This window comes from Thermothelomyces heterothallicus (genome assembly GCF_042370625.1).
Source record: "Thermothelomyces heterothallicus CBS 202.75 unplaced genomic scaffold P884_scaffold_36, whole genome shotgun sequence".
NCBI lineage: Eukaryota > Fungi > Ascomycota > Sordariomycetes > Sordariales > Chaetomiaceae > Thermothelomyces > Thermothelomyces heterothallicus.
Window position 1 is genome coordinate 77,405 of NW_027192597.1, and position 25,924 is coordinate 103,328.

General features: G+C 55.1%; 10 protein-coding genes across 10 annotated transcripts; 4 read left to right on the forward strand and 6 right to left on the reverse strand.

Annotated features, from left to right (window-relative positions):
• Positions 1-184: 184 nt before the first annotated feature.
• On the reverse strand, positions 185-890 carry P884DRAFT_317743 (uncharacterized protein; the record flags this gene model as incomplete). Its single annotated transcript, XM_069445323.1, has 3 exons — positions 185-528; positions 629-691; positions 796-890. Coding segments are annotated over 3 exons (492 nt in total), but the record flags the coding sequence as incomplete, so codon positions are not given.
• Positions 891-2,381: 1,491 nt separating this feature from the next.
• P884DRAFT_211466 (CAP domain-containing protein) lies at positions 2,382-3,452 on the reverse strand (the record flags this gene model as incomplete). The annotated part of the gene is made up of 3 exons (XM_069439090.1): positions 2,382-2,452; positions 2,514-2,827; positions 2,890-3,452. The coding sequence occupies 3 exons, from the start codon at positions 3,450-3,452 to the stop codon at positions 2,382-2,384; spliced, it is 948 nt and encodes a 315-aa protein (XP_069293745.1).
• A 4,577-nt stretch (positions 3,453-8,029) lies between these two features.
• Positions 8,030-9,273, reverse strand: P884DRAFT_251523 (uncharacterized protein). Its single transcript, XM_069440693.1, has 4 exons — positions 9,114-9,273; positions 8,795-9,022; positions 8,530-8,662; positions 8,030-8,469 (listed from the first exon to the last, which is right to left on the reverse strand). Exons 1-4 carry the CDS (start codon positions 9,131-9,133, stop codon positions 8,326-8,328), a joined length of 525 nt encoding a protein of 174 aa, XP_069293746.1. The 5' UTR covers positions 9,134-9,273; the 3' UTR covers positions 8,030-8,325.
• A 90-nt stretch (positions 9,274-9,363) lies between these two features.
• Positions 9,364-11,038, forward strand: P884DRAFT_232002 (nucleoporin complex subunit 54-domain-containing protein). The gene is made up of 4 exons (XM_069439836.1): positions 9,364-9,731; positions 9,801-9,933; positions 10,032-10,675; positions 10,745-11,038. Exons 1-4 carry the CDS (start codon positions 9,642-9,644, stop codon positions 10,865-10,867), a joined length of 990 nt encoding a protein of 329 aa, XP_069293747.1. The 5' UTR covers positions 9,364-9,641; the 3' UTR covers positions 10,868-11,038.
• A 371-nt stretch (positions 11,039-11,409) lies between these two features.
• Positions 11,410-11,685, reverse strand: P884DRAFT_303305 (mitochondrial outer membrane translocase complex, subunit Tom5; the record flags this gene model as incomplete). Its single annotated transcript, XM_069445015.1, has 3 exons — positions 11,410-11,447; positions 11,500-11,601; positions 11,673-11,685. 3 exons carry the CDS (start codon positions 11,683-11,685, stop codon positions 11,410-11,412), a joined length of 153 nt encoding a protein of 50 aa, XP_069293748.1.
• A 700-nt stretch (positions 11,686-12,385) lies between these two features.
• Positions 12,386-15,998, forward strand: P884DRAFT_89629 (glycine cleavage system P-protein-domain-containing protein). Its single transcript, XM_069446150.1, has 4 exons — positions 12,386-12,425; positions 12,519-15,175; positions 15,237-15,761; positions 15,815-15,998. The coding sequence occupies exons 2-4, from the start codon at positions 12,571-12,573 to the stop codon at positions 15,895-15,897; spliced, it is 3,213 nt and encodes a 1,070-aa protein (XP_069293749.1). The 5' UTR covers positions 12,386-12,425; positions 12,519-12,570; the 3' UTR covers positions 15,898-15,998.
• A 593-nt stretch (positions 15,999-16,591) lies between these two features.
• On the forward strand, positions 16,592-18,106 carry P884DRAFT_211377 (WD40-repeat-containing domain protein; the record flags this gene model as incomplete). Its single annotated transcript, XM_069439083.1, has 1 exon — positions 16,592-18,106. One exon carries the CDS (start codon positions 16,592-16,594, stop codon positions 18,104-18,106), a length of 1,515 nt encoding a protein of 504 aa, XP_069293750.1.
• Positions 18,107-19,611: 1,505 nt separating this feature from the next.
• Positions 19,612-20,854, reverse strand: P884DRAFT_211527 (uncharacterized protein; the record flags this gene model as incomplete). The annotated part of the gene is made up of 4 exons (XM_069439095.1): positions 19,612-19,820; positions 19,908-20,155; positions 20,214-20,539; positions 20,624-20,854. The coding sequence occupies 4 exons, from the start codon at positions 20,852-20,854 to the stop codon at positions 19,612-19,614; spliced, it is 1,014 nt and encodes a 337-aa protein (XP_069293751.1).
• Positions 20,855-21,842: 988 nt separating this feature from the next.
• P884DRAFT_211360 (uncharacterized protein) lies at positions 21,843-23,448 on the forward strand (the record flags this gene model as incomplete). Its single annotated transcript, XM_069439082.1, has 3 exons — positions 21,843-22,067; positions 22,139-22,861; positions 22,933-23,448. The coding sequence occupies 3 exons, from the start codon at positions 21,843-21,845 to the stop codon at positions 23,446-23,448; spliced, it is 1,464 nt and encodes a 487-aa protein (XP_069293752.1).
• Positions 23,449-23,688: 240 nt separating this feature from the next.
• On the reverse strand, positions 23,689-25,787 carry P884DRAFT_294997 (uncharacterized protein; the record flags this gene model as incomplete). Its single annotated transcript, XM_069444310.1, has 4 exons — positions 23,689-24,140; positions 24,253-24,707; positions 24,786-25,176; positions 25,281-25,787. The coding sequence occupies 4 exons, from the start codon at positions 25,785-25,787 to the stop codon at positions 24,030-24,032; spliced, it is 1,464 nt and encodes a 487-aa protein (XP_069293753.1). The 3' UTR covers positions 23,689-24,029.
• Between the last annotated feature and the right edge of the window lie 137 nt (positions 25,788-25,924).

A 25,924-nucleotide genomic window follows, 5' to 3' on the forward strand; every position in this document is an offset into this window, starting at 1 on the left:
TATGGAATTTCCGTCTACTGGTACCGCTCTCCGTCTCGATCCTGGGAATGGGCGGGGCTCCTCGGCTAGATCCTCCAGGTAATTATAGGCAACCCAGGCGTTGATCACGTCGACCTTCCAACGCATGATCCCTTCCTCCGGCAGGTCCTCGTCTAGATCATCGAGAGTGGTCGGCGAGGATCTTTCTCTTAGGGTTAGTGAAAATGACCTTCTATAGCGGCTGCTAGGGTCGATAGATCCCCAAGCTTCTTTCCATCCCGTCTGATTGCCTTCGAATCCTCGCCGTCCTTCGCTGCTATCTCGGTTTCCAGCACCAAAAGTTCTTTCTGGACACGGCGGATCTCGCTCTCCAGGCCAATGGCGAACATGACTTCGTCGGACACGCCATTTGGCGCATTCTCATCGTACTTGAGACCAATAATATGATTCGGGATATCTAAGCAGGGAGGCTCGGTGCCACAGCCTAAGCCAGCGTCCTGAGCGATGGCGTCCTTCATGGCGTTTTGATAGTGCCACTGAAACACGGTGCTATTAGGTCAGTGGCGCGTCGCATGATCCCGAATGGACTTACGGCAGGTAGTTTTCTAGGATCACGTTAGAGAGCTTATGGATCGTCTGTAGTATGGACTTGCTATCGATGAACTCCAATTTTCCACGCCGATATACACACGACTGAAGCCGATCTGGCGAGCTCGCTATCCTTCCAAGGATTTGTGAATTATCGTCCAATATCACCGCTGTTACCGTTTCGTCTGACTGTCTGGGCCTTTCAAAACCCCTCGGCAATCCTCCGACGCACCGGCTTGTGCCAGAACTCCTTCTTTCACGGAATATGGACGGCGGTAATGTTCGGTTTGGTACCAAAGTAAACTAAGACTCGGCTTGAGTGTCGTAGCCGGGCTTATCACGATCCCTTGCGCCAACGCCTTCACAAGGAGCTTAGAGATTTCGCAAATAAGAGAAAGCTTCCCTCGGCAGAGGGAAACAAGAAGTCACGAGTGAGAGAACCATCAAACCGGCCGAGTCCAATCGAAGGTTGTTTCTAATCCCGGACCCAGCGAAAGTTCTCGAGATATGTGGATGCCGATGGATGGAGAACATTCTTCTGCTCTGGGTCTGCCCATAATTAGCCCGAATTTCAACTTGATTTCGAGAACGCAATGAATCCGCTAGTCAAGATCGCGGCCGATGAACTTTTCGAAGACCGCTGACAGCTGCTGCCGTAGGTAATTACAAGCGGATCGTACTAAGGGCGCCAATTCCGCTCTTGGCCTTCGCATCAAGTACCAGGCAAATGGTTCAACGAGACCCTTGTTGCCCCAACTGAGTGTTCTCACGAGTGGTTTCCATGCCGGTTTTTCTGGAAACCATTCGAAATGTTCCTTCCAGCGGTCAATAGTGCCAACGATGTTCACCTTCGTATTGTTAAAATGGTTCGGCAGAAGAAGGGGATCAGCTGCTCCCTCAATCCGAAACGTGTCAGAATTCCCCTCCGGTGAGTGGAGGGTCGGCTGGTTCGTCCTGCGCAGCCAGCTACGTGCGGACTCGCCTGATCTGCTCGAAATCCATGGAGTGGCACGCGATTTACACGGTGAGACAATTAATAGGCTTCAGCGAGTAATTACACAGGATGGTACGGCCAGCCCATGGGCTTGAGCGGGCAGCGCGGCACCAACCCAATCATCGAAACATACACTTGAGCTGATAATCCGGTCTTTGCCCATTCACGCTCTTATCACCAACTCACAAGGGCGGCAAACATCAAAGCGGGGAACGACTTTTTCGAAACCACAAAACTCCAAGTGAAATCCATGACTTTGCACGTCTAATATAAACAAATGCAGGCAGCGCATACTGCCGAGAGGGTAGCGGCGGCCAAATATAAAAGCGTGCGATCAGCCCCTTCATGCTAGCTGGAGGGGAAGAAGGGAACGCGAGCAGCCGAAGTGAACACAAAAAGGAGGCAAAAAATGTTCGGGAAACGAACAGGCAGCGGACGGAACCGAAACGGACGTCCCCACCAACGAAGAAAAAGCAAGCAAACGTCCCAGGAAAGTACCTCGTTATGTCCCAGAGGTACCTGTGGTATACCCCGAAAATTCATGCCGTTATCCTGATAGCTTGTCGTACAGGTGGCTGTGGAGCTGAGACCGTCATCCTCTGACGGGTTGCATCGGGGAGGGACGTCGCTCGCGCAGGGATGCGAAGGAAAAATCAAAGAATGGGGAAATCTCGATCTGGTCGAGGCCCAACATATGTGTACAGATAGATACAGTACTGGAGAAGCGAAAATAACTGGCCGCCGCTGCTAATCGGGCCTTGTATATCAAAAGTCGATCAAGTCTTGATAGACGCCCGTTTTGACTTTCGCTCTGCTGCGCTTAGGCGGCCTTCACGACGGCTTGGCCCTCGGGAGGCAGAACGTTCTTGGCGTAAGCGCCAGCCACGTTGCCTAGTAGAAAGATATTGTTAGCGCACGAGCTTGGGACATATGGAAATGAAGCGTATCATACCGGCAGGGTAGTAGTTGCAAACGGTGTACCAAGAGCCATAGCTGGACAGGGTGCCAGGAGCGCAGAAGTTGGTGTAGCAGCCCACTTTCTGGGTCCCCTTCCAGACGAGCTGCGAAAAGTGACCCCACTTCTCGAAGTTGGACATGTCCGGGTTGTCCTTTCCGTAGTCGCTGGCAGGGAACAATTCGAGTTCATCGTTGTACCAACCGTCGCTAATAGCACGAGCGACCGATGTGGTGGCCCCAACGGCTTCAGGGTCGCTGCTAGAGCCCCACATGGCGAGGTTCTGACCATAACCACCGCCGCCAATGCTCCTAGATAGCACCGGTCAGCAACAAGCCTTGTCCGGGCTCCCTGGGGATCTATGTGAACTCACGTGTCATGGGCGAAGACGCATCTCTCGGCCAAGGTCTTGGCGTACCCGGCATGCTCGTCGCTCCAGGTAAGGGCGCTAGCAGAATGGTTGGAACGGTGGACGTTGTGATGGTAAACGGCGGTGCTGGCATAGTCGGAGGGCTGCGGAACAGTCTCCCCCTTGGTTGAGGAGGGTGCGGGGGCAGGTGCCGGCTCAGAGGAGACAGGAGCAGGTTCAGGCGAGGGTTCAACGGGCTTTGGCGACTCGACGACCGAAGAGGTTGTGGGGGGAGGCTTGGGGGAGCTGGTGGTTGTTGGCACGTCGTCATCTTGGACCACGAGGGAAGAAGTCGACGGCGGAGGCGGCGGTGGCGAAGAGGTGGTGGGAGGTTCAGCCCGCGTTATTGTCGTTCGATAAGGTCGGCTGGGGACACGGAGGATGGTCGGTTGATCACCCTCAGTCACCGTAACGGTAACCCATTTGGTGACGATGTCCGTCTCGAAGTAGAGTCTGCGATCCTGAAGGATGGGGCTCGCAGCCGCCAGAATGGCGCCGCAACCAGCGAGGAAGATGGAAGACTTCATTGTCGGGATGTTGTGCCTTCAAGAAAGTCAGCTCAGTTTTCGCGTGTCATGAGCGTTTGATGAAGGGTAAATATGTCGTCAGATGGGTCAATGGAGACGGAAGGCATCGCGTCGCAGATGTCAGGATAGGTTTCGATGCTCCGATGAAGCAAACATGGGATCCATCTCCTGCCCTTGGAGATGACCACCATCAAAGGCATTGCCCGGAAACCGTATCCCCACAAAGCTGCCAGGCAGACATTTGGAAACAAGAAGCGGAGCAGGGGGCGCGGTTAACGAACAAACACACCTTGAATGTTTGGTTGATTTCCTTTGAGGCGGGCGAGTAGTCGAGTTCAAGTACTCAGAGCCAGCTGGAGAGGCAGCACTGCTGTCGCTAGCGATCCGTCAAGGATCTGGATGATGTCGAGTCTCTTGCCGAACGGTGAGAGTTGGATGAGTAGCCTGTGAGGGGGGTTATCGAGGAAGCGGAGGGTGACTATGCTCCTCAAAGCCTACTGGGATGCGCGAGTGTCCTGAACCGACCACACACAGGTTCCGGGTGCTCCAAACTTTGGTGACAGCTCCGCCGTCGAGAATACCGAAAGGTCAATGTTGTTGTTGCAAAGGAGTGTAAATGCGAAAGGCCGAACGAAGGAAGGAGAGTGAAACTCGTGGGCTAATTAGCTCGCGAGTGTGGCAATGTTCGCAAAGAAAGGAGTGGACCGAAGTGACAAACTTCGAAAAGAGGCGTGGCAGAAAGGAAGAGAGAACGTGTTGAGGTTCAAATTCGGCGGCCCCGTGGTGTAAAAAAAGGCGACAACTTGAGGATTAGATGGAGGAAGGAGCAGGTGGGGCCCGAATCCGATCCACGCAAACCCAAGAAGGCCAGAACCTGAGAGGGTCCCGAACTCCTAGCAACAAGCAGGTCCGCGTTTTGGAGCCCCTTCAATTTTCGCCAGATTCGATTGCGGGGGAGCCCCGTCAAATGAGCCGGGATTTTTGGGTGGGGAAGTTGCGCATCAAAGGCGAGAGGGACTTGTGCAGACTCATCGGCTTGCGATCAGGCGGGATAATTACACTAAACAGCAGAGCCTGGGAGGGGGCGGGCCGATCTGGGTGTCATTGCGAGGTCCGGTTCAAATTACTTATTATGCTCGGACTTCAAGTCCGTTGGCGGCCACTATCCATGACCGTCGAATGCTCCTTCAGATAGCGCACAAAGCGTTGGAACGTCGCGGGTCTCCAGCGAGGGAGATCGGCTGCCCATTGCATGTGTTCCGGGCTCTCGCGCCCTGGCCGCGGGTCTCAGGGCCACCTCGGGCAGGGTGCCACGGTAACAGCACCATTGGCTCATTGTCTTCAGGGCGGAAGAAACGGTCATCATCCCAAGTTTTCTGAATCGGCCACTTATCATAACCGCCTTCGATTTGGTGCCACACTCCAAAGTATGCTCACACAATCATGGTCTGTGGCGCCTGGGGGTGCAATTCCCGGAAGCGCGGCGTCAATTGGGTCTCCACTCTCCCGCTGCAACTTCGCTTGGCGGGGCCCCTGGCATTAGCATCAGCGAATCATGGAGCCGTGCCTTGCAGAAGAATGCGAGTGGGGAAACAGGGGACGAAAGCCTTCGTTTCCGGCAGAAGCCATCCCTCATCATAGTGTAGGAGATTTTGTTGTGACTTTGCAAAAGGAAACCCGGTGTTTCTTTAAGGGAGGCGGTGTACACTATGCTTTCGAGAGTTGGAATGGCATCCTCGGTCTGTAAACCTTTCCTAGCTCGGACCAAGAGCTGTCAAACAACTTCTATGCAACTCGCCGTTTTGCTTGAAATAGGGGTGTTGCCCAATTAAAGCAAGCAGCGTCATCCTGAAACACGCTAAGAAACGGGTGGGATCAGTACACTCGACTAATGTCTCCACCAAGCGTTCCTCGGTAGTAGCTTGGCATGCAGACACAGAATTGTCTTGCCAAAACTCCATCAAATAGTGTACCACCTACACAGTAGAAAGACCCCAGCATTCCCATGTCAAAGTAGGGGTTGCCTGGCGTGAGGTCAAAAATCGATCTTCCACAGCTTTGTAACAAAGTCTAGAACGGACCCGAGAGCTCCACATCTTGGTCCATGTCTTTGCAACCAGCACCGCCAGAAGAACAGTGAAAATCCTATTCTTCAGTTTGGCCATAGGGAGATGCTGATTATTAATGCTAGGTTGATAGTGAAGAAACCCGTAGAAATGTTTTGGGCAGTGTCTGGTGTTTCTAGCATGGCTTCTAAGTCACCCTCTATCGACTCTCAGGCTCCGAGTCCTCTCATTCAGGAGTTCGGTCGTATACTACTTGTATGCACAGTACTCGGGCGTGTGGTCGGGTACCTCAGAGCGCATATGTATGTACATACCTGTGGACCTACAGATGAGGGAAACGTCAGCAGGATGCCGCAACCTGGACATTTCAAAGCACTGCGTCACATGGAATTCGTGTTTCCTCTACACTAAAAGTGCTTTCTGGAATGGTTCAACCGATCTTGGCAACGAACTTTCTGCGGATCTGAAGATCCGTCTGATCTTGAGAGTCAGCCTGATTCGCACGCTGATCCCCACAAACCTTAAGGAGACCTCCACTTGACTCCACCTCGACGTTTAACGTCCACTGCAAGCCAAACATCAAATCGCTCATGTGGCGCTGATGAGGTCGATCTACACGACGGAATACGCATTCCGGGCACACTTTTTACATACTCCGTGGTGTATGCATTCTACACTAGATCAGGAACCGTGGCACCGGCGTCAGCGGGAAGAGAGGACTTGCTCCGCAAACTAACGTTCCACCATAGCGAACTGGCAATTGTGACTTAGTCAGAACACTGAGTAGGGAGTTGATCACACCCCGCCGCCGTGGCCCCCGATGCCGTGATTGTGGCTATTTGACAAGCGGCATTTTTCACTTTTTTTTTGCCTAACGTGAAGGAAACATTTTTGTCGACCCATTCCGGCCAGATGGTTGTACCAAGAATCCTTTCGAATGCGGTGCGAGAAGTTGCGTGTTTGCGAAGCTCTTCAGGTTCCAGTCCGAATACTCGGCTCCTTTTCATGATGCAGGGGCAGGTCGCGGCCGCTGGCCGGGCGGGCTGATGCACACGAGCCTCAGAAAACACACATGGCAACAATTTGATGAGCAAACACCTGCTGCTCAGTTTGTTTGTGTAACCCCGCCATGGGCCGCGGAGTTTGAAGGCTGCGCAGGAAACTCTTGGCCTTGTTTGAAGTTGGCGAGTCAGCATTGTGCACTTGCTTACTCTTGATCTCACAGCCAACGTACGCTGTCGGGACAGATTGTCAACCCAATACGCATCTCTTTGGTTTTGGAGTGACATTTGCAGTTTCGTGTGCAGATGTGTGTGTGTCACCCCAGCAAGCTGTCGCCCGACGCAATGACGCGGTTGACTCCTGCTGCTGTGCCGGTTGGTTTGACTACCTAACTGACGGACGAAGTAAGCTAACTCTTCATTGCTGACGGCCAGAAAGCTGTGGATCTTGCTTGATATACCAACAGAGTAACACAGCAACACGCATCCTGGAACATGGAATCGGGAATTGCTCCAAGGATTAAGTTTCGAATTGCTACCTACCTCGTATGATTGTGACATCCGCGATGGTTGACTTACCCCATTAGCTGACCCTATCTAATGCCGGCCCATCGCCACTGTAGTGTTCAGCACGTCCTCGGAGGACGACAAAAATGAGTATATCGAACCCGCGTCCACCCGAGACAATGTGTGACTTGGAGGACTTGCGAACCTCTGCTGCATGTGGGAGGGAAGGTAAAGGGTAATGCTGGCCAAGTGTTGATGAAGTCTTCCTGATGCTGCCATGCAGGAGAACAACAAAAGGCCAAGGATCTATCTCGCTCTTCTTCACTCTGAGGGATAAACCCACTGGGCAAAATAGTCTTCTAGGCAACTGCAACGGCAATAACAACACAAAATAAGGAAAAAAAGTCTCATTTCCCAAGCTTGTCTGCGCATGTTATGTGTCGCCGAGAGCCAGGATGCTAACCAGTTGCAAGTTTCCGCAGCCTCGTGGTGAAAGGTACCAAATAGGTAGGGTAGTTCACACAAACGAAACCTCTAGCGTTGGTCTCCATGTCTTGACATCTAGACAATGTGATCAGGAGTTGTGCTCAAAATGGGAAGTATCTTTATTTCTCATGCCATTCCTCTGAGCAGCAGCAAAGAGGCTCGCGATGAATATTGCTATTCTACCAGAACCATCACAGCAGTGGGGATGTTCCAGCATACAAGGTTCGAATTCACCCCAAGTCCTCCAGTGAATGTGACACGAGCAAAAACAATATAATGCAGACCAGGAGGAGGACTATTTCCTCGACTGGTGTCCATTTGGGAGCCGGGGGAAAACAAAAAGCTGAACTATGATTAGGTGGTTTATGAACCTTACCAAGACTACGCTTGGGTCATGTCAGCTTGTTCTACCGCCTAGTTCTTCAAGAAGCTTCTTGATGACCAGCCCAGCAATGTTCTAGGAGCCTTGGCACGGGCTATGAAGCCCGGAGCCCCCCCCCCCCCCCCCGGGCCAACCCAGGAGTTGATCGCGATTTGTCCTCTCTACTTTTTTGATGGTAAAGGTTAATGCTAGGGTTGAAGATGGTCTTATAGGGTTCAACAAAACCAACGAGTGGTGCACAGCGAGATTTGGACGGCATAGTCCCTCCATGCAAAGTAAGGAAACTTCCCAGGCAGGGCCGGATGAGCCTGTCTAACTCTCTTAGTATGTATGTACAGGGCTGAGCCCAGAACCAGCCGCCCGCCACGTCATTCGGGTTGCCCAAAGAGACAGCTTTATTATGCCACGAGGTATCCCACTTTCTGATGCACTTAGGACGACTCGGATGCCTCGGACTGTCCCGGGACGAAAGGCTTCTCCCACCGCTGGATCCACTTGTGAGCGAAGATCTGCTTCTGTCGTAGGTGCACGGGAGTTGAGTTCTTGGGTTGATCGGGGATGACTTTTTCGAGGTGCTATATGAGAGACCGGAGTGTCAATGTATGTTCATGTCGAGAGAGAGGAAGCCAACCCACCAGATTATCGTAGACACACTTGTTCAGCTTCCACTCGGCAGGACGGCATTGCCACAGCTGCTGGTTGTTGTTCTCGAGGCATTGCCAGTGCGCGCGGAACTGCTCCAGGCAGGATTTGTTGATGTCTTCGAGCCTAGAAGTCGCAATGTCAGCTCACCCACACACCCACAGCCGAATAAATTCCCCTCCATTGATCCATCTCTTGCCACCACCTGCATAGCAGATTTCCGGGAATTGGCGGTATAAGAAAGGAAGGGCCACGCACACACTGCGGGCGCACCGGGTAACGCGGCGGCCCTCCTTCAAGCACTTAAACTCGCCCCTGCCCGGATTCTCGGTCTTGCATTGCATGAAGTCGTCATTGTAATCCTTGCATCGCGCGCCAATGAAGAACGAGGCCGACAGGAGAGGAGCAGAGCTGGCACCAATCTCCTTGACTTTGGGGATCGAGTCTGGTAGCGGGGTGGTGTCGTAGAGGACCTGCTGGTTGAAGCTGGATTCTTGTTAGCACAGCCCGGGCTCGGCGTCTTCCGCCGACTCAATTGGCGCCGGCAGTGGCTGCCACCGTATGAGGAGTCACGTACACCGGCTTCCGCGCTGCCATGTTGACTGTCTGGACAGGTCCGTTCCTGCGATGCGAAGCTGTGCGTGGTTTGGAGCTGGTGATGCTTGAGCCTGTGAAGTTCGGCTTGACAATGTGTGGGTCTCATTAACGCGGCGGCGATTGGGCGACTCTGTCAAGACGCTCGGACCATCCTTTGCCGACGTACTGGGAGCGGCATTAGTTTGAGCTGCCTGACGGTGGAGTGTGGTTCTTGGCCAAAAAGCTACGGAGTACAAGCTCACGCATCTACGCACGGCAACCGATAACAACAAGTTTGAAGTCAAACTCACCACGGCTCAATTGCGTGCGTCCTGCGGACCGACTGCCCGACTACTGTGTGCTCGGAGAAAGACCGTCGCTTGCTAGATCAGAAGCTGCCGGTGTTTCGCGACTCGGTTCGTTCAACAGTTGTCTGTCGCCGACGGTTTTATTTTTTCTTTCTTCACGAGCCCGCGCCGGGGTTCGATCAACCGCGCAACGTCAACATCTGACGCTCCAAGATTAAAATATGTTCTCCTCCTTGAACCGGCCTGCGGGCCAGTCGACCTTCGGCGGTGGTTCGACTAGTTTGTTTGGGCCAGCGCTTGGCACTTCCACTGTGAGCTCCGCGCGGCGCTGAGGCGGGATGAAGAGGGATGCTGATGCAAGTAACTCGCGACGAACACAGCAGCAGCAGCAGCAGCAGCAGCAGCAGCCGCAATCACAGCCGCAGCAACAACAGCAGCAGCCCGTGCTTGGTCAGCTGAACCCAAACCCGCAGCCCGGCGGGTCATTATGGCAACCCAACAGTCACACGAGTTGTACGTTGTCGCATTCAATCGCTCGACCGAGAACTTTGGCACACGTCGCGATCATACACGTGAATAACCTGCTAACATGCTCTTACCATCTGGACCAGATCAGAAGCCGATCCCCGAGCAGATGAAGCTCATTATGGAAAAATGGGATCCGACCAACCCTAACTGCGCCTTTAAGACCTACCTCTACAACAAAGTCGACGAGCACACTGTCCCGCTGTACGGTCCCGGCCCCAACGAGGACCCGAAGGAGTGGGAAGAGGCGCTGCAGCGCAAGCCAGCGCCCAACTACATCCCCGTGCTCTGCGCAGGGTTCCCCTCCATCATCGCGCGCGTGACGCTGCAGAGGCGCGTAATCGTCGAGTTCAACAACAAGCTGCACGCCATCAACGCCAGCCTGGACGCGATCCTGTCGCGACACGACCTCGAGCACACGGTGCGTGCCTTCAATGCGCGCCGCCGCCACGCCGAGCTGAGCAAGCGCTGCCTGGTACTCGCCTCGCGAGTGCAGGTGCTGCGCAACCGCGGGTACGCCCTCAGCGGTGACGAGGACGAGCTCAGACAGAAGCTGGCCCGCATCGACAAGAGCATCCAGGACCCGGCCCTCAGCGCGCGCATGGAGGAGCTGTGGAGCCGCCTGATTATCCTGAGGGGTTATGCGGAAAACTTGAAGGACGAGATCAACAAGCCCGGTTTTGCGGACGGTGATGGGTTAGATGAGGAAGTCGAGGCCAAGGCGAAAAAGGTACGTTTCACCCCGGCCGCCGAAGTTTTGTGTCAAACGTGGGCGGTTCCAACTGACCCAGGAAAACAGATCCTCGAGGATTATGACAAACAGCTGCAACATCTCAAGACGCAGGTCGAGGAGGCCAAGAAAGACTTTGAGGCATGGGAGGCCCAACACAATCCGACACCGGCGCCGGCCACGTCTGCTTAATGAAAGGGGGTTTCTAGCTTCGGGATGATGATACCCAGGAAGATTTTGGCGGTGTAATGTTAGCCGGGGTCATGTAGCATGTCATACAGAGCGTCCGAGGGGCTTATTCGGCGTTGTTATGCCCAGTCAAGGCCTCCTATCAACTCTCGTTGAGAGCCAATATAGGTCATTCGGGTGTTGGGAGCTCTGTACCTTTGTTGATTTGTAGTTGTGATTATGCGGCGATGGCTGTAGATGCCCACCACATGATCCAGGTAGTTCGTACACATGTTGACACAAAACATTACCATGCTCGTCCTCCCATCATCATATCTTACAGCCCCATGAAAAAGGTCACCATATCAACTCCGTGCCACGTCCATCAATGTGACAACCGAAAGCAGCCATCCATCGTTCTTGTTTAGCCGCCGGCCTTCCCTGAGGGCATGCCCGCCATATATTAAGCAGCGATCCCGCTGCTTAGGCTATGTCACGGTCGCAAAACCGGAGGATGACTCTATCCGCTGCATTGCAGCGCGCGCGTGTGTGTGACAGCGGAAGATTTAGAACATCTTGGAGACGGCGTCGATGACGAAGGGAGCTGGTCGCTCGTTAGTACCGGAAGCGGACAAGAGACTTGGGAAAGGACTCACAGAGGTAAAGGGCGGCAGCGGTCGCGAGGACACGCTGCAGGGTGAAGGTGGCCTCGGCCTCAGCGGCGCGAATCTCCTCGGGCGAGGCTTGGGGGGGTTGGACTGAACAGAGGTTAGCCAAGATTGATTCGTACGCATACTAGACATTGGTCGCCAGCGGGTTTGTTACTCACAGCCTCCGAACATTTTGATCCTATTTCAAGGTGATGTGAATGGATGTTTGGAAAGTAGGTTTGTTCTGGTAATGCGATGCTGCTGGAAGTCCAGAATTTTTTGGGCAGGTGTCTGGGGTCAGTGACGCCATGCTTGGAATGGCAAGGGTGGAAACGGTCTGGGCGTCCGCGGATGCCCTGCCGTGCGCCGTGCAGCACCTCTTGCTCGGGACGCAGGAGCTTGGCAAAAAGCTGGAGCCGTTGGCAGCCTTTTTTCAGCAACCCCCGCCATTCGCCGAGCTGCACCAGCAACACCCTGGTGCAGCAAACGGCGGAGTGATCCCCTCCCCCCCCTGGTCGGCCCGAGAATACCCGATATCGTCGGAATTTGTTATCAGTTTCGAGCTTGGACAGCCAGGGACCGGAGCCGAACACGGGCACCGATAGCGGTGGGTTTCGATAACTATCTGCTGACACATCCCCGGCGGAGTGCTGTCCGCCCATGGACCATGTCTGACTTTTGCATCTCCATCATTTGCCTCGCCGGGTTCACCGTCTCGTCTCCCCTCTTCTCCGGACAAGAATCGGTAAATCCGGGGTCAATTGGCCAACATTGCGGGGTGCCGGCTCTAGATTCCTGACGTCAAATTGTTCGGGCTGTTCCTGGTCTTGGCATTATCAATTCGTCTCTTTTTTCCTTGACTCGCGTCCCGACTGGCGGAGTGGCGGGGGACCGTTAGTCTGAAGGTTCGAACCTGACGAAATTGTCGGCAGGTGTGTGGTGCAGTTCCCTCGCGGCTCATCCGGGTTCCTTTTAGATTCTCCGTTGTTTTTGCACACGCTCGACTGACAGCAACAGCGGCTTAGATCTTTCGGACAATTCACACCTGGGGTCTTCCGGGGCTACCCTCTTGCAACAATGGCTGCGTCGCGGCAGATTGGCCGTCTCGGCCGAACCCTGGGCGCCTCCGTGCTCGCATCTCGCGCTGCTGCCCCCGCGAGACGGCCATGGACATGCGCATCCTGCTGCCGTATCACATCCATCCGGTGGACGAGCTCGGCAACCGATACGACCGTGGCACGGCCCTTTGTCAGGTTGCCAGAGCTCTTCCCGACGCACGAGAACTTCGCCAATCGTCATATTGGCCCAGACGATGCAAGCGCCCAGGAGATGCTCAAAGCTCTCTCTCCCCCAGTCGAGTCCTTGGACCAGTTCATCCGGCAGGTGATCCCCGCCGATATCCTCTCGTCCCGCGAGCTCTTTCCCCGCCGCCGTGCCGTATTCGATTCGGCTGCGAGCCAAGCAGTCAAAGAAGGACACCAGGAATGGGAGATCCTGGCACTGGGCCGGGCCGCGGCCGAGAGCAACGAGTCCAGCAGGAAGAATTTCATCGGCGCAGGCTACTACGGCACCATCACCCCCGAGGTCATCAAGCGCAACGTGCTCGAGAACCCGGCGTGGTACACCAGCTATACTCCCTACCAGCCCGAGATCAGCCAGGGCCGCCTCGAGTCGCTCCTCAACTTCCAGACCCTTGTCTCGGACCTGACTGGCCTGCCCATTTCGAACGCCAGCCTCCTGGATGAGGGCACTGCCGCTGCTGAAGCCATGACCGTCTCGATGAATGTCCTCCCTGCATCCAGGGCCAAGCGTCCCGGCAAGACCTACGTCGTTGACAAGCACGTCCACCCCCAGACTCTAAACGTTCTGCGGAGCCGTGCGGAAGGGTTCGGTATCAACGTACGGGTCATGGACCTGTCGGTATCCGATCTCTCCGAGTTGGAAAGTGTGGGAGATGATTTGATCGGTGCTTTGGTCCAGTATCCAAACACATACGGCCAGGTTCGCGACTTCAAGGCGCTTGCTGATGCTGTGCACAAGCAGGGTGCCCTGCTCAGCGCCGCTACCGACCTGCTGGCCCTCACCGTCCTTACGCCGCCCGGAGAGTGGGGAGCCGATATTGCTTTCGGTAACTCCCAGCGCTTTGGTGTTCCTCTTGGATTCGGTGGCCCCCACGCCGCCTTCTTCGCCGTCACGGACAAGCACAAGAGGAAGATGCCCGGCCGCCTTATCGGCGTCTCGAAGGACAGGCTCGGGAATCGGGCGCTCAGACTTTCTCTCCAGACTCGCGAGCAACACATTAGGAGGGAAAAGGCGACGAGTAACGTCTGCACTGCGCAGGCCCTGCTTGCCAACATCAGCGCTCTCTATGCCGTGTACCACGGTCCTGGAGGCCTGAAGAAGATCGCGGAGAGGTGCAGTCTGGGCGCAAGAGTCGTTCAGGCTGCTGCCCGCCACTTTGGCCTGGACGCTGGCTCCGAGCCAGTGCCATTTGATACCGTTGTGATCTCCTGCCCCGGCAAGGCTCAACTGATTAAGGATCTCGCCAAAGATGAGGGTATCAACATCCGACAGGAAGGTGCCGATAGGATTATCATCAGCATTGACGAAACAGTCGAGGAGCGGGATCTTCTCGCGCTGATCAAGGTGTTTGCCCGGGCCGGCGGCAACGAGTCTGCAGATGCTCTCTCAGAATACGCTCCTCTGCTGAAGCAGTTCTTGGAGGAGTCCCAGTCGGCCACCGGTCTTGAGCATATCCCCGCGCCTCTGCGCAGGCAGTCTCCCTACCTCACACACCCCATCTTCAATACCCATCACTCGGAAACCGAACTTCTTCGATACATCCACCACCTTCAGTCGAAGGATCTGTCTCTCGTGCACTCAATGATCCCCCTCGGGTCTTGCACCATGAAGCTCAACGCCAGCGCCGAGATGGCTCTCATTACGCTTCCCGGCTTTTCCAACCTCCACCCGGCGGCCCCTCCTGAAGAGACGAAGGGCTACCGGGGCATCATCAGTGCCCTTGAAGAGCAGCTGAAAGAAATCACTGCCATGGACGGCGTGTCTCTGCAGCCAAACTCGGGAGCACAGGGCGAATTTGCTGGCCTGCGGACCATCCGCAAGTACCACGAGAGCCGGGGTGAAACGAAGCGCGACCTTTGCCTCATTCCTGTGTCGGCGCACGGCACGAACCCGGCATCGGCCGCCATGGCGGGCATGCGCGTTTTGCCCATCAAGTGCGACCCGAAGACGGGCAATCTGGACCTGGCAGACCTCGAGGCCAAGTGCGCGAAGCATTCGAGCGAGATCGGCGCCATGATGATTACATATCCGAGCACTTTTGGTGTGTTTGAGCCCCAGATCAAGAAGGTCTGCGAGATTGTGCACGCGCATGGAGGACAGGTGTACATGGATGGCGCCAACATGAACGCCCAGATCGGGCTGTGCTCGCCGGGCGAGATTGGCGCCGATGTGTGCCACTTGAACCTGCACAAGACCTTCTGCATCCCCCACGGCGGTGGCGGCCCGGGTGTCGGGCCCATCTGCGTCAAGAAGCATCTGATCGAACATCTGCCGACGAAGCAGGTCACAAATGTTGAGGAATCGAACCACCCCGTCAGCAGCGCGCCGTTTGGCAGTGCCAGCATCCTGCCCATCAGCTGGGCGTACAACGCGTTGATGGGTAAGCCTCTACGTCTCCCATTATTTTCGCACTCTGCAGCCCGCTGACAATTCGTAACCAGGCGGCGAAGGTCTCAAGAAGGCAACCACCATTACACTCCTCAACGCGAACTACCTTCTCAGCAAGCTCAAGCCCCACTATCCGATCCTGTACACCAACAACCACGGTCGGTGTGCTCATGAGTTTATCCTTGACGTGCGGCCGTTCCAGGACAGTGCAGGGATTGAGGCCATCGACATTGCCAAGCGTCTGCAGGACTACGGTTTCCACGCGCCCACCATGAGCTGGCCCGTTGCTAACACGCTCATGATTGAGCCCACCGAATCTGAGTCCAAGGAGGAGTTGGACCGCTTCGTTGAGGCACTGATCAGCATCCGCCAGGAGATTCGCGAAATTGAGGAGGGCAAAGCGCCAAGGAAGGGAAATGTCCTCAAGATGGCGCCGCACCCCATGGCGGATATCATCGCGGGTGACGGGGAGGGTGGCGCCAAGTGGGACAGGCCATATACTAGGGAGAAGGCGGCGTATCCGTTGCCATGGCTAAGGGAGAAGAAGTTCTGGCCCAGTGTGGCGAGGGTTGATGACGGTAAGCCCTCCCCATCTAACAACCTATGGGTTTCCTCGCTGACCTGCGAATAGCCTACGGCGACCTCAACCTTTTCTGCACCTGCCCTCCGGTTGAGGACACCACTGGCGAGAACCCCTCCTCCGTCAAGGCCTAATTCAAAACGCACATCGGGAGGTTACTGCGGAATTAACAGGCGCATGGTTGTATCCACGATTCTCTAATTCAGGGGCAAAACGGCTTTTCAACACTTCGAGGTTCAACAACTCATATACCCGGCCGGCATGCAATGAGCATTTTTGGATTGGACTTCATCCGAGACGAGACCCAGAACAGGGGATGATTCAACAGGGGGGACATGGGAGCGCCAGCGGACTTGCTTTCAACACATGGGCACGATAGACGGATGTTGTGCGCATCTGGGCTGGGGTTAGCGGGCGGAGTTCAACAGTCAGGTATTGCCATAAACATAGAGCGTGCATGCGTTTGCAATGGCGCTTGGAATTCATTAAAAGCAAGCTCCACAGACTCAGTCCCGTGTCTATTGTCAGTAATTAATTAGTGCCTACCCATTCGGAGCAGTAATCCGTCGAGGGAAAACTGCTGGACCCTGATGGAGGGGTTAGGAGGGTTGGGGTTTGCTTATCAAACATGGCCGATAAGCGACTTCGAAGATCAAAAATCACAACCCCGCCATCATCCCACTTAGGCTCTCTACAAGTAGCACTTCGGGGTCGCAGGATTTGGACAACAAGCGCATTTCACGACCTCCCAATCACCCAGCATCTCGGCTGCTCTACCCTTCGCCCTTCGCCCTTCGCACGTCTTCATTCTCACACAGTACCTGCAAAATGTCGTCTTCGAATCCCCACCAAGACCATCCCGAGGAGGATGAGGAGGTCGAGATGCTCGCGGAGGACGACGTCCAGGAGGTGGTCGAGGACGTTGATGCCGACGGAGACATGGCCATGGGCTCGGACGACGAGGGCGAGGAATTTGTTCTCCAGAATGACAGCATTGCTTACTTTGACGGCCACAAGGACTCGGTCTTTGCCATTGCTCAGCACCCTCTCTTCCCGAATCTAATCGCGACTGGCGGCTCTGAAGGCGACGCAGACGATGCTCCCGGCAAAGGCTACGTGATCGACACCTCTGCCGCCGCCTCCCGCCCCGTCCTCCCTGCGAGCTACAACTCCGACCCCAGCGCCTCGGCCGTTCCCAAGACCACCGAGCTGCAACCGCTCTTCCCCATCGAGGGCCACACCGACAGCATCAATGCCCTTACCTTCACCCTCCCGCGCGGCGAGTTCCTCGTGAGCGGTGGGATGGACGGGCGCCTGCGTGTCTATGCCGTTGCCGCCTCTTCTTCATCCGCACCGCAGTTCAAGTTCCTCGCCGAGTCTCAAGAAACCGAGGAGGTCAACTGGCTCGCGCCCTGCCCCTCCGCCAACTATCCCAACACCATCGCGTTCGGTGCCTCTGACGGCTCCGTCTGGGTGCTGACCCTCGACTCGTCCGACCCATCCAACCCGATCCAAATCGTCCAAACCTACTTCCTCCACACGGGGCCCTGCACGGCCGGCGTCTGGACGCCCGACGGGCTCCTCCTGGCGACCGTCAGCGAGGACTCTTCTCTGCACGTGTACGACGTCTGGGGCGCGGCGGCCGCCAAGTCCCTCGTCACCGACAACGGGCAAACCGTCGTCTCGCTGACGGACGCCGACCAGCGCTTCGCGGTCGAAGGCGGCCTCTACTCGGTCGCCGTCTCCCCGTCGGGCGGCCTGCTCGCCGCCGGCGGCGCCCACGGCGCGATACGCGTCGTCAACCTGCCCCGGCTTTCCCAACCCGCAACCTCCTCCTCATCCCGACAGCAGCCCGCCGCTGCGGCCCAGACACAGGCAGGCACGATCCTGGCCGCCCTCGCCGTCCAGGAGGACAGCGTCGAATCGCTCGCCTTCTCCCCTTCTCCCGCGGCCCCGCTCCTCGCCGCGGGCTCGGTGGACGGCAGCATCGCCGTGTTCGACGCCAGCCGCTCCTTCGCCGTCCGCCGGCACCTCAAGGGCGTGCACGACGGCGAGTCGGTCGTCAAGGTCGAGTTCGTCCGCGCCGCGACCACGCCCGCCGCCGCCGGCTGGCTGCTCACCTCCTGCGGCCTCGACGGGGGGGTGCGGCGGTGGGACCTGCGCGGCGCCACGGCCAGCCAGGCGGCCGTCGCGGGCGGCGCCGCGTCCGGGCTGGTCAAGGAGTGGAAGGGCCATCGCGGGGGCGGGGAGGGCGGCGGTGTGTTGGGGTTCGTGCAGGGTGAGACCGGGGAGAGGATCGTCACGGCCGGGGACGACGGACTCGTGTTGGTGTTTGAGGCGTAGGGTAGGTTGGTTGGGACAGGGGATGTTAATACATGAGACCGGGGGGGGGGGGGGGGATGATGATGATGTGTTTTCTCGGTAATTAGATAGAGCGAACATGTTATACATGAAGCCCATCCTCGTCTTTTTCGGGGTTATGTTTGGCTTTTTATTTCCTCTGTTCCCGATCGACCGTCGCTGATGCAGGCTTTGTGATAATTACAGGAGCTCAGGCGGCCGCCGGCAACGGTGATCTCATTGTCACTGCCGCCAACATCCGGTGGTAATAAAGAATTCAAATGTGCTACGAGCACGAGGATGGGATTTTATTGCTTTTGAGATTGGTGATTAATTGTAATTATTTCACTTGTTTAACATTGAAAAGAAAACCTAAGTTCTCATAATTAGTGACTCGCTTTGTAGAGTTCACGAACATGCAAAAGAAATGGTTATCATGGCACTCGTCCACGTTTTCAACGGGGTACCGTTTCGGAATATTCAATGTGCCGCGCGTAGTGCTAGTGAGAGCAACCACTTTGGGGTCCTTGGCTGTTATGATGGTATGATGCGTTGCGGCATGCTCTGGATTGAACATGGAAGACAGCCCTGTGAGTAGGGGTTTGTTCTCAACCGGCAAAAAAGCTATTTGGCTAGAAGAAGAGTTACCTTAGTTGAAGCTATCATTTCATACACGTCAGCATTCTACGAAGTCAAGTTTGCAACAATCTTCAGTATGGGGGAAATGATACTTCTAGGGTTGAGGGCACTACATCGGAAATATGCAGGAGGGCATTCGGGCTACATTATTTTCTTACACGACCTTGCCCTCCCGCATCATAATTACAGTCTCAAAGAAGTATACTCGAACTAGCTATGTGGCTCTATAAGTACTCTAAACTCTAAAAAAAAAAAAATAACCAAAATGGCTCCGCAAGCTTACGGCCATAGCATGTCCGAGTGTGGTGGGACATGCATTGATCTTGCACGTGGCAGGGCAAGAATTGTCCAATTGCTCGAATGAAGAAAAAAAAGCCCAAATGACAGGAAGAAACAATAGATTTAAGCAGCTGACATAACACGTGCAAACATCTCTATGCCGGCCTCGAACCCGCAAACGGGGACCCAGGTTCGGGCATCGCAGAACCTAAGTAAATACTTAATTAGGGGCCGAGCCTGTGACACTAAGAATCTTATCGCTGAAGCAATCCAAATTCACTGCCATAGAGATGTCGCAACGACAGTTTATTCTGCCCCGGTATCTATTCCGATGGATTCTCAGACATCATCGCTCCAGTAAGTACGACTCACCTTCCGGCCGTCCCGAGGCCGACCACCGTCGACGCTATTTGTCTTGCCAGAGATCTCGGTCGTCTTGACGATATTTTGTTGACTGGAATCCGAACGTGAATCATCCAATCTATTCCACGGAGGGCTCTCTTTTCGGCGAAGACTCGGAAGTCCTCCTTTCTGCAGCCCACCAAGTGATTCGAGCTGGGTGCCGCCCTGCAGGAGCAAAGGTGGTTGGTTCAGTGAGCGCCGAGTCCAAATTGAGGATCGGCAGGAAATATCGGAAATCCACTTACATTGCTCGTGGCGGGGCCGGATTTCGTGCCAGAACTACCGATAGAGTTGTGGAAGAACTTCTTGAAGAATACGCCGAGCGGAGGCAAGGAGCAGGCAATGACGCCTAAGCCACCCTCAAACACAGTCCAAAGGATTGTAAAACCCCAGTTATCTAGGTAAAAAGATGATGAGTTAATCAAGGCTAACTCACGCAAACACGCCATTGGGGGTAGAGGGTAATTATTCCTTTTTTTCTTACATAGAGACTCATTGGGGTACTTTTCGGTGTCATAAGCGTGATAGTAACCCATGCGAACTAGGCCCGCAGCACTGCCAAACATGCCTAGGCTGAGAATGATTTGTATCGTTATCTTCCTTCGCTTTGGCATCTGCAGATTCCGCAGCATGAAGAATGGCGTGATCGCACATGTCCAGTCCACCATGGCCAGGACGACAGAGCCTGCATAACTGACGATGATCCAGCCGTGTTTGATGCGACAATAACCGCTTGGAACTAGCAGTTAGACATCAGACTGGGAGATCAAGCGAACGCGGCAAAACATACAGTTTCTCGTTCCACAGAGCCGGGACGGGCGAGCAGCTGACAAACATGATGACCAGACATACGAGCGCGTTGGCGCCCAGCACGGCCATGTTGCCCCAGATGATGTAGGAATAGCGCTTGGTTGCCCTCAACCGGAGGATCATGACAGCCATGGCGAGCTTGGTCATAACGGACGAGGCGAAGTAGATCATCTCGAAGTAGAACATGTATTCTTTCACCCTGATCTGGTAGTAGGGGAGCATCCCGTGGGGTACTTGGCTGTCGTGGGCACCCAAACCCCATTGAGTGGCGAATGTAAGGAAGACGATGGAGGGCCATAAGGGGAACTGCTCCGGTTTTTGTTAATTAATTAGCTGACAAAAAACAAGCCATTGCAGAGGCAGAGAGTCAGATAGAAGCAGCAAACGTACCCATCCGATCACGGCGAAAATATCGTCCCAACCCCATACTCGTTGTGATGCCGAGCGCTTGACTCTGACATAGACGCGAAGGCCAACGATGATAGTGGCGAGAGCGTACAGAAGGTAGGATACTGCTTGGATAGCTCTCGTAAAACCCTCGACAGGTATTGGTGGGAGGCTGTGAGCAATTTCCGAGATGCGCTCGCCTTCTTCTTCGCTTCGACTTCTTAACGACTCCATGATGGAGGGGCAGCGGACCGGATCGTATATTTTGAACAAGGCGCAGAGAGGTTGTCGAAGGGCCGACAAGAAGAATTGAAGAGCTCTAATCATTATGTCCGCGACAGCGGCTCGGCTGCTCAGGTGTCTGGGACATGATGATTGTGGATTCACACCCCAAACCCACGTTGTGTCTTCCAGGCACTTTCCCCTGTCCGAATGCTTGAGGGTTTGCAATAACTAACTAGCAGCAGGGGGTTCGGTACTCCGTACCAACCAGGTTAATTTGTTGGGGCATCCTGAGCGGGATCCCCTTTAACTACCACGCCCCTCCCTAGTGAGACAGAATCCCCCTGAAGAGAAGGCCAAAGTGCGAGTGAGTGAGGAAACCGTAGGTAATCCGTACACTGGGTGGAGCGGCCGCTGCAGTTTCGGCAGCAGTGAGATGAGTATTAGGTGACTTCAGCGATGAGGGCAGCTCGAGCGCACGATCCGACCTTTCACGGGAAACGGTTCGTGCAGACTGTTCCTTCCACTTCGTTCAAAGCGTGCCTGACCGCGTTCAAGAAGTCATCGTGGCAAATGGTCTCGAGCTACTGCATAACTATGCTCGAGTAAAGCAAAAGGATACAATGTGGAATGACTTGCGATCTCGGAGAGAGGAAGGAGCCAGGACACCCCCCGTCGATACCAGTAGATCATCACCGGAAAAAGCATAGTTACCGGCTGGCGGAATGACCTTCCGTTGGCATTAACTAGGTACCACCGTTTTGGGTTCAGCGTTGTTCCATCCTCCCACCCCTGCAGAGAATACCAGGGGTGTAAGTGGCCGGTCCCGAGAGGCTTATCCGTATAGTTAATGGGTGACTTCTGGTGTGGGCACGGAGGAAACAATTAACTAATTCATGGGAGAGCGGAGTGTCCCTGCACCACTTGTGCATTCCGCGCAACCAACGTTTCTTCCACAACAAGGTGTGAGGGTGACAACACAACGTGACGCTGAACCGGCATGTTCAATTTCTTGTTCGGTCCGCCTACAGCGCCGCAGCGCGTGCCATCCGATCATGTCGTTCCTGTGGGATTCTTTGACGACACCATCATCTTCAGGACATTCGTCTTGTACACCCTGTTTGTGTTCGACGACGTTCTCGACGTCGAGAAGCTCCGCAGCTCGTTAGAGCGCGTAGTCGCCCGCCCCGGCTGGAAGAAGTTTGGAGCCAGATTAAGAAGAAATGTAAGCTCTAATTCATCACTTGAGCCAAAACGTCTCGGCATCTGATCACGGGATGATCTGACCCGGGCCAGGACCGCGGAGAGCTGGAGCATCACATTCCCGCGGCCTTCTCTCAAAACCGCCCCGCCGTCGGGTTCGACCACCACGACCTGACCGACTTGGCCGTGGAAGACCACCCCGCCGGCTCGCGTATCCCGCGCCCGCCGCGCAACGGCCGCCCGGCGATTGTGGGAGACCCCGACGACCTATCCGAGCTCGTATACGGCCCTGAAGTCCCCAGGCGGCTCGACGACTATCTCTACTCGGACCGGCCTCAGCTCGGCCTCCGAGTTGTCTCGTTCAAGAACTCAACCATCGTCGTCCTCCATTGGATCCATCTAGCCTGCGACGCCACCGCAAAACGGGCCCTTCTCGAAGCCTGGATGCTGATGCTTCGAGGGAGGGAAGACGAGATCCCCGAGCCGCTTGCACCCGACAATTACGTCCTAGACAACATCGGCAAGAACCCGGCCAAACCCCATGTCCTCGCCGATCGCCGCATGTCCATGTCCGCTCTGGTCTTGTGGGCGCTCCGGAATGCCAACTCCTTGCTCCTTCGCCCCAAAGAACATCGCATGGTCTGCGTGCCAGCTTCGTACCTCGCAAAGCTGAGGGAAAGGGCTCTGGCGGAGCTCAATGCCCAGGCGACTGCCGCGGGGCAGGAGGAAGAACCATTCCTGAGCGAGGGAGATGTTCTATTGGCCTGGATGACGCGCCTAGCAGTGGCAAATATCTCTAAGGATTCCGAAACAACGGTAAGCGCACGTCCGAGACCGAGGGGTAACTGGATCAAAATGCTGAAAAGACGTGCCGTGCCGTTGTGAAGATCGCCGTACAACAGGTATATCAGTGGCGTCCCGTCCTGAAAGATCTCGTACCTGCGAACACGCCCTTCCTCGGAAACTGCCTCGGCTTTCTCGTTACCCTGATGCCGGCGAAGGATGTTCTCCAGAAACCACTCAGCTACCTCGCCTCCCACATCCGCCGGTCGATCGTGGAGCAAGGTTCGCGAGAACAAATCGAGGCCTACGCATCGATCGTCCGGCAAGACCCCAAAAATAGGGCGCCACCCATGTTCGGCGAAAGCTCGATGCAGCTGCTGATGTTTTCTAATTGGCGTAAGGCAAACATGTACGGATTTGATCTGTCCGCGGCTGCCGTCAAGCCGAGGGATGCTCCCTTGATGCCGTCCTATGTCCAGAGCATGCAGGGCCCATACAACTTCACCGACGGGATTATCATTGTAGGCAGGGACGCCGAGGGAAACTACTGGCTGTCCGGATATAGGGTTAAGGGACTTTGGAACATGATGGAGGCAGAGATGGCGAGAGAGAACATCTAGTGACCGAGCGTCGAGAAGGCCAACAGCTATGATACCGGAGATTGAGTACTTGGACATGCTCACGGAGGTCGAGTTTCAGTCCGTGGGCGCCACGCAATGGCACCTGGATAGCAGGATGAACATCTCACTTGTCTTGATAAAAGATTTTGTGTTTAGATCCCTATCCAAGATCCATACCAAACGAAAGGCTTCTGCCAGAGGCAAACCAATTCATAATTACACTGACCTTGACTAATTACCCCTAAGGCACATATAACAGTGATGGCGATCAAGAGCAAAGAAGCAATATGAACATTTATATCTAATTAAATGAGGGACTCTTTATAGGCCTATAAAGTTGAAAGTTTCTATATTACATAATACAATCTGTTCTCTAATTATATGTTCTCGTTTTCCTAATAGCAATCTTTCCTAGAACAATATCGGCTTCGAGGTAAATTTCTCTTCCTTTCTTGGCACTCTCAACAGTGAAGTAAGGAACCCTCCCCCTTTCTGCAGCAAACGACCAAGCAGCTAAAACTTGACCATCAGTCCATCGCAGGTATCTCGTGTTGAGACATCTGTGAGACATCCCGCTTTAATTAGGGGGACTCTCCGGTTTCGTGGCCGGTTTCCTGGCTGCCACGGGAAGGAATCTCGGCAATGATGGCACAGCAAGAGTAGGTCGTCACGCCTGCAGGTTCATTTCCGTGCTATTACACATTTCAAGAGTTTGAGCGTCAGACATGATTCATGACTCTTACGCGGCAATGGAGGACTTTATGGGCAGGTGGAAGGGGATGAGGGTTTTTTTTTTCAACTTACGGCAATCCAGGAAATCTGTGGCTCCTTATGTCCGATGTTATTGAGCCAGTGTACATCCTCGAAACGGAGATAGCCCGGCATCGGCGTTGGTTCTGGCTCTGGTTCCGACTCCGACTCCGAGTCGCTTCGCCAATAATACCTCCGACGGTTGCTGTACCCCAGAGGCACCTTTCCGGTCCAATCGTCGTATTTCTCCTCGGGGTTGTCGGGGGGGTAGCGCCACGTTGTCCATTCCAGCTCCAGGCCGACGACCGGAGCCGCGTCGTCGCCGGTTTCAGGATCGTAATAGTGGAGGTCCGTCACGACGGGACGGAAACTGACCTTCAGGCCGAGGGACCGGAAGATCTCGTACATGAGCATGTCGGCACCTTTCAGGTTGTCGGGGGCGAGGAAGTTGAGCTTCGTTTTGCTGGTGTGTGGATACACGTGGCTGCAGTTATATCCGAGATAACCGCCTGGATCATTCTGGTCAGCAACCCCCCCCTCCATCTCTTCGACGAGTTTGTCTGGTGACTCATGTAGGCATTTCTCACCATCACGCCAACCATCATGTTCCTGCACCAGAGCGAGGATGGTCTTGTACAGCGGCAGATGCGTGGGGTCAAGCCAGGGGCAGTTGCCGCCCAGTTGGCCGTTGCCGCGGACGCAGAAGAGGTTGTAGGTGAGCGTGAGCCGGTGGCCCTGCGTCACCTCCAGAACCTCGTGCTCGCAGTCGCTGTAGAAGGCGGCCCAGCCGATGGACGGACACTTGTCGTCACCTTCGGCGTTGCTCCAGTCAAACGTGACCGTCTTGCCCTTGTGTCTCACTTCCAGGGCACCGCCGCGATGCTCGATGGGGAGGCAGACGACGAGGGAGCCGAACTGGGCGGGAGAGCGCGGCGTGTCGACGTGCGTCTTGAACTTGCCGGACGGTCCGGAATACAGCTACGCGTCTCAACTGTCAGTAATCAATTAGGCGGCGAGATGTGGATGCTGGAAGTATGGGCGGGGAAGAAACTTGCATTCAGCTTGTACAACTCCGCCTTGACGCTTCTGGTCTGCTTCGAGTGGCGCAGGCTCGGCAACAGGGTCTGGGCGATGGCGTCGATGATGCCGAGCTCATAGGGGTTGAAGGTGGAAGAGAAGCGGGTCGGATCGAGCTTGGTAGCCTTGCGGTAGGACTCGTCGTAAACATGCTCGCCGCCGAGGCCGAAAGTAGCGGGCACCATGTCCTTGATGAGCCGGTCCAGATTCTTCTCGGTCTTAGGCTCGAGCGGAAACGTGAGCTTGGTCTCGGACGACAAGACCGACTCATCGTTGGAGTCCCATCGGAGGTCAATGGGAAGGCATTCCGTGGACCGGAGCTTGTCGCCATCGACATCTTCGGCCGTGTCGAGGGGGCTGGACACGATAGGGATAGTGCCGCCGCAGGCGAAAGTGAAGGCCACCGTCTCCTTTGCGACCGACTCGCGAAGTTCCCGAAATAGAGGACTTTCGGAGATCTTGGACTGAGAAGCCGTCGCCATTGTCCACTCGCCCGAAGATGTATTGGACATTGCTTTGTCGCTCGCGGGAGATGGTCAATTCTGTGTCGAAAGTTGATGAATGAGGATTCTAGCGAACGGCGAACCGGTCTGAATATAAAGTCTGGGAACGATGCCTTTAAGTAATCAATATCCAACAGCGCAAGCAA